Here is a 6000-nt window from a genome sequence, read left to right as displayed (position 1 = left end):
TACTTTTAGCACAGATCAGGGAACCTGGGATGTTCCTGGGATGAGGGGATTATCTTATGAGGAAAGGTTGGACAAGTTGTGCCTGTATACACTGGAGTTTAGAAGAATGAGGTGATCTTATTGAAACATAAGATCCTGAGGGGACTAGAAGAGGTAGATGCTGAGGGGATGTTTCCCCTTGTGGGAGAGACTAGAACTAGGGCCACAGTTTAAAAATAAGGTGTCTCCCATTTAAGACGGAGATGAGGAGAATTTTTTTCTCTCAGAGGGTCGTGAGTCTGTGGAACTCCCTTCCCCAGAGAGCGGTGGAGGCAGGGTCATTGAATATTTTTAAGGCTGAGTTAGATAGATTCCTGATTAACAGGGGAGTCAAAGGTTATAATAGGTAAATGGGAAAGTAGGGTTGAGGTCACAATTAGATCAGCCATGATCTTATCAAATGGCAGAGCAGGCTTGAGGGGCCGAATGGCCCACTCCTACTCTTAATTCGTATGTTCCTGGCTAATGTAGCTCAGCTAATTGGATAAACTCCTTAGGCCATTCAGGAAATGGCAATAACCTTTTATGGATGGCATAAAAGAACGTGTCCATTGGCTCAAGTAGTTCCAGTCTCCCCTCCAAACTGCACCACTGTAGATTGAGCTCACTTGGAACAAATTGAAACTCATCTCACTTCTACTCTAGTGTGATATTAGTAACCATTGTCCTTCAGATGACTAATAATGTGTCCATTCTTGTGAACAATTCTTATCACAGCTAAAAGGTGGTAACTCTAAAGATCTAGCCAATACCAACACATAAATGGTACACCAATGAGACTGGTAGAGAAGCACCTGCACTTATACACTGAAACACTGTGCTAGGACTTAGGTTGTCATCTAAGATGCCCATATTGTGAGCTTCCACCTTAGGCAGAGAGGAAACCATATGCTTTCCACACAGAGAGGAGGGAAATATTGCAGTCATACTAGATCACGCTTACAAATCTCCTAGCAGTTTACTGTAGGACACCGTTGGCAGAAGCCTTCTTCACCCATGTTGGCTGCTTTTCAAGTGATGATTTTTAAACTGCATAATCAAATCTTCCTGCCTACCTAATTTCAAGAATTTTCTCCTCCTGCTTTTGGATCAACTCCTGAGAACTTTCAAGATTCAGATGCAGGAGCTGCAAGTCATGTTGTTGCTTTTCATTTACCTGATCACAAGATATAGAAGCAGCACATGTCAAACATGATAAAGATTAGATAGACAAATGTACATTAATTTCCACACAAACATCCGAGAAGACTTGTAAGATAGTATGTGCGAGATTAAGTTAAGAAAAAAAACCTATGGCTAATTTCATCTTAATAACTAACAACAGTTTATTATATAAAATGATGGATTTGTACACTGAACCTCACTTTCTATACACTATGCCAGTGGTGTATAAATATATGGCTGCACTGTAAACAAAAACAATTGCAATATTTTCTTTTAAAAAGTAGTTAAGCTATTGAGAAATAAATAATTGCAGAATCTCTATGTGCCCGACAGAGTGCATACTCCTCCCCCATAGAGAGATACTCTTTACCCAAGGTAAGAGACCTTAGACACAGGTTGGCAAAGCCAAATGTTTGTAGGATCACCAAATGTACACATGGGTACTGCTGGAGATTAACAAGCTAAAACTGCACAACAAAGCACTGGTAAGCTTCTTGTTACTTGCTCAGGTAGTACAACTTACCTGTTATTGCACAGACTTGCAGGGTTTTCTGGAGCTGAGTTGGAAGAATCCCAGCTCCCAGTAACAGGTCTACGCCTCCAGGTTCAATTAGTGAGCCAGACTGGCTGGTCAATCCATTAACAGTGCTCTGGAGTACTGCAGAACTGCCTGCTTACGCAATCGTCAAAGAAGGTTGACTTGGTTTAAACTTCCATCACTGGCATATCATCTCAGAACCACCTAAACCCCAAAGAGATCTAGCTTAACCCTCTACCATCCCTCCCAAAAGACAACAGTCACTAGTTGGTAGACAAATAACAAGTGCAGATTTACGTTATCACTAGCAGGTGTCAGGATCTCCTCATAAGCAGAACACATCATAAAATGTGCAATTACATCGCCACCATCCTACTGAACAGAGCATCAAAACACACAGCAGTAGCTCTGTTTAACTGTCTACAACCCAATCATGGTAGCCCTGGATAAAGTGTGTTCTCATAGCTGGCCTCTGGGTAACACCTACCAGCAGCAGTTGCAAGTCTCAGAGTCTCCTCTCACCTAAAGGAAGGAAATCTGCCTTCAGTATGGTGAAAGGACCTAGACAGGGCATTTTGATGTTCTAGACATCCAAGTTCAGTGCCATGTACCAAACTCAATCATCATAAACAGTTTAAATCCAGGTTTTTTATGTGAGGGTCTTTGGTAAAAAGACTGTGACGCTGACTTCTCCCTTCCACCAATGAAAGGAAAGGATAGAAAAAGAAACAGAATGAAAGATGGAGAAGGAAACAGGGTGAATTAGAGTAAAACAAAACAGAGACAGAAACAGGAATAAAGAGAGGGTAACAGAGTGGATTGAGAGAGAGAAAAGGGAGACATGGGAAAAGAAAGAAAAAATGTAAAAGAACAAGAAGAAAAGGACATTGTAACCCAGTTGTGTTTGGGAATTGCTGTATTGGTCCTTGAGAAGTTAATGAGTCAATGGGAGGGTAGATGTGCAAAATGCACAAACATTCTTAATCCATTAAGTATAGAACCAGCGGCAATGGCCATCATGATCAGGAATAGTGGAAAGAAATTGCTAGATGAAAAAAGACCAAGGTCCATCTATAGTTTGCCTTTTACCATCCAGGTAGTCGCACGGTACACAACAGACCCAGAAATGACATGAGAAGAGCCCCAGTGGTGGAAAGCTTTGGGAATTATAGGTCCAAAGTCACTGTTTTCCTCCCAAGCATGCTACACTTACTACATGTCATGTCTCAAGTTACTCATATACTATATCCCAAAATGTTAGTTTCTGAAAGAAATCCAATTTGCAGTTGAATGAGTAACCCTCTTGAGTGTCGAAACATCTTTGTTTTGAAAATTATTGCCATCCAACATTAACAGGAGTGTGGATGGCAAGATTGGCACAAAAGGACTGCCAAGGAAGATTAAAATGAAAAACCTCTAGGAACACTTGCTGGAGTGAGACTCCACAACTTGGGCCTCCAAGGTTGAGTGTCATGTGAGGACCATAAATCACATAATTTATAGGGTCCACTACCACATTAATTACCAGCGCAAATGGCTGCGGCTGGAATAACTCATCGTAATGTAAAACCTGCAATGACACGATAGTCATTAAGTTCGATGAGAAGAGTCACAGCGAGGATGGCCTTTTATCAGCTTTGGCGACGCTAATGGCGGAGCTGCACAAACGTCCAGCAATTTGCGGAGAACTGGAACGCGTGGTGTATCTCCTTTACTCTGCAAATTGCTGGATTTTTTATGAATTAATAATAGCGAGCAACGTTAATGCGTATTTCTAATGACGCGACTTCCCAGCAATTTCCGGCCCAATATCATTTGCAAAAATACAATGGCTAAACAGATGACCTGCTTTAAGATCTCTGTTCGAATCAATCTCAAGCTGGCTGCAACGAATGGCACAAAAGCGCTGGGCCTAAAAGTGGAAAGTGCCTGCCTCCTTCCAACTTGGTTTCTCCACCCCGCAGCCGGTGACATGACTACGATCGGGAACTTGCAGTGCAGTAATTCTGGGGCACAAACCTAAGTTTGTAGCGTAGTACATTGGTATATAGGCCACCTTGCTAACTCTAAAAATCCAAATGTTAAAAATACTGAAATTTTTGCAGGGGCCAACTACAACAGTTTCTTTATGATGCAGGTCAGTACCCACTTATTTGGCCTGTGTGACATTCGCATAGAAGGTTCTTTCCAAATTTTGGGTCACAGTCCTTTAGAATCTATCCCACTTATTACTGCGAGCACTATCCTCAGGTGAAGGACAGGTTCTAGGGCCGGAAAAAAAATAATGTGCCCTTCAGTGGCCCTGTACTCATGGGTTTCCTTTCCTAAAGAAAGCTTTAAGGACAACTGTTTTCTGGTCTTTTGGAGACTGATTCCATAGCCTGTGTGCCATGTAACAGCACTTGTGCACAAACAAGGTTATGCCATAGCTTCAATTGGAAGATTTTGCCACGCCTCTGGAAACTGAGACTTGCATTTATATATGTGACTCAAGACCTAATAAATGTCTGAGAATGCTTCACATACAATGACTTACTTTATACATGGTATAAAAAGGTGTTTAGTATCATGACCTTTGCACTTACATGCAACAAAACATATTTCCACGTCAGTGAACCATGACGAACTAATCAGTACAGAAATATGGCATCTATCTAGCACGATGTAAGTGCCATGTAATTAAAATGTATGCTATTTCCACATTTTGAAGTTGTAAAAAGTATTTTATTGTAATTAGCTCTATTCGTAAAAGAACACTGAGAAGTATAAAATTATGAGGGGCCTAGATAGAGTGGATAGCGATGTCCTATTTCCCTTAGCAGAGGGGTCAGTGACCAGGGGGCATAGATTTAAAGTAATTGGTAGAAGGATTAGAGGAGAGTTGAGGAGAATTTTTTTCACCCAGAGGGTGGTGGGGGTCTGGAACTCACTACCTGAAAGGGTGGTAGAGGCAGAAACCCTCAACTCATTTAAAAAGTACTTGGATGTGCACCTGAAGTACCGTAACCTACAGGGCTATGGACCAAGTGCTGGAAAGTGGGATTAAGCTAGTTAGCTCTTTTTCGGCCATCACAGACACAATGGGCCAAATGGCCTCCTTCTGTGCCATAACTTTCTACGAACACTGTTTTCTCTCTCATAATATATCTTAAAATAGTCAACGCACAGTGGCATGATTCTTCTCACTAACAAGTTCCCACTCTCAGCCAGTGCTTGCAGAACGGTACTGGGTGGATTAAGGGGAAATAGAAAAAAAAGTGTCGTCATCTTTAGACTATTCTTGCTCACCTGCTGGCTATCAACTCAGGGCAGTATTACTGGAGACCTTGGAACAGGTTAACTGGCAGCAGGCATTGTGTGTCCACAGAAGACAATGGGGAAATTTTATGAACAAACAAAATTACATAGCAGTGATATTAACATCCAGTAATGTTACACATCAATGAAAAAAAGTACAAAATTATGTAGTTCAAAATATTTAACATTCAAGTCTATCCTAAAGCAAATCAATGTTAATAGTTTACATGATGTAAACTTTTGAGTGCTATCATCACTGCTATAAAAGGGCTTCAAAATGGTCTTATTCCCAACATCGCTGAACGTTCACACACGCAGCCTTCCAGGGGTCCCTAGATAGCAATCAAAAACAGGAGCGCTGGCCAATTTTCACCTCCCCAACCCAAGAGCATTGAGGCAAATTGTACTACCCACAGTAATACCCCAGCTGAGATCAGCTAACTTACTACTGCAAATATCACTCCCATTATTTAAGAAAGGAGGAAAGGAGAAACCAGAAAACTACAGACCTGTCAGTTTTATATCAGTCAGAATGATCCCTGGGCTTAAAGGGTTAAACTATGTGGTCAGGCTGCATAAATATGGCTTGTATTCCCTCAAGTTTAAAAGTTTAGGGGGTGATCTAATTGAGATATTTAAAACAACAAAGGGATTTGATATGGTAGAGAAACTTTCCTCAAGTGGGGGCACAATCTTAAAATTAGAGCTAGGCCATTTAAGAGTGAAATCATGAAGCACTTTTTCCACAACAAAGGGTAGTGAAAATCTGGAATTCCCTCCTGGGTCAATTGAAATTTTCAAGACTGAGATCGACAGGTTTTTATTAGGTAACGATATCAAGAAATATGGATCAAAGGTGGGTACATGGATTTGAGGTATAAATCAGCCATGATCTAATTGAATGTTGGAACGGGATCGAAGGGCTGAATGGTCTACTCCTGACCCTATATTAATCACATACT

The 6000-nt window shown here is 41.1% G+C and overlaps 1 protein-coding gene across 2 annotated transcripts in view; it reads right to left on the bottom strand.

Moving 5' to 3' along the window:
* Window positions 1–15: 15 nt before the first annotated feature.
* Window positions 16–6000, bottom strand: part of LOC137309138 (coiled-coil domain-containing protein 62-like) — a 29422-nt gene continuing 23437 nt past the window's right edge. The window contains exon 11 of one of the 2 annotated variants that reach the window (XM_067977435.1): window positions 16–1195. In XM_067977435.1, coding sequence (XP_067833536.1) covers window positions 1091–1195 — 105 coding nt within the window. In that variant the 3' untranslated portion in view covers window positions 16–1090. Of the gene's footprint in view, window positions 1196–2095; window positions 2264–6000 lie in introns of those variants that run through there. The other variant, XM_067977436.1, reaches the window with a different exon arrangement.

The sequence above is a fragment of the Heptranchias perlo genome, unplaced genomic scaffold (assembly GCF_035084215.1).
Source record: "Heptranchias perlo isolate sHepPer1 unplaced genomic scaffold, sHepPer1.hap1 HAP1_SCAFFOLD_1482, whole genome shotgun sequence".
Lineage (NCBI taxonomy): Eukaryota > Metazoa > Chordata > Chondrichthyes > Hexanchiformes > Hexanchidae > Heptranchias > Heptranchias perlo.
The sequence above is the reverse complement of the archived record's forward strand: the minus strand, read 5'-3'. Positions and strand labels throughout refer to the sequence as shown.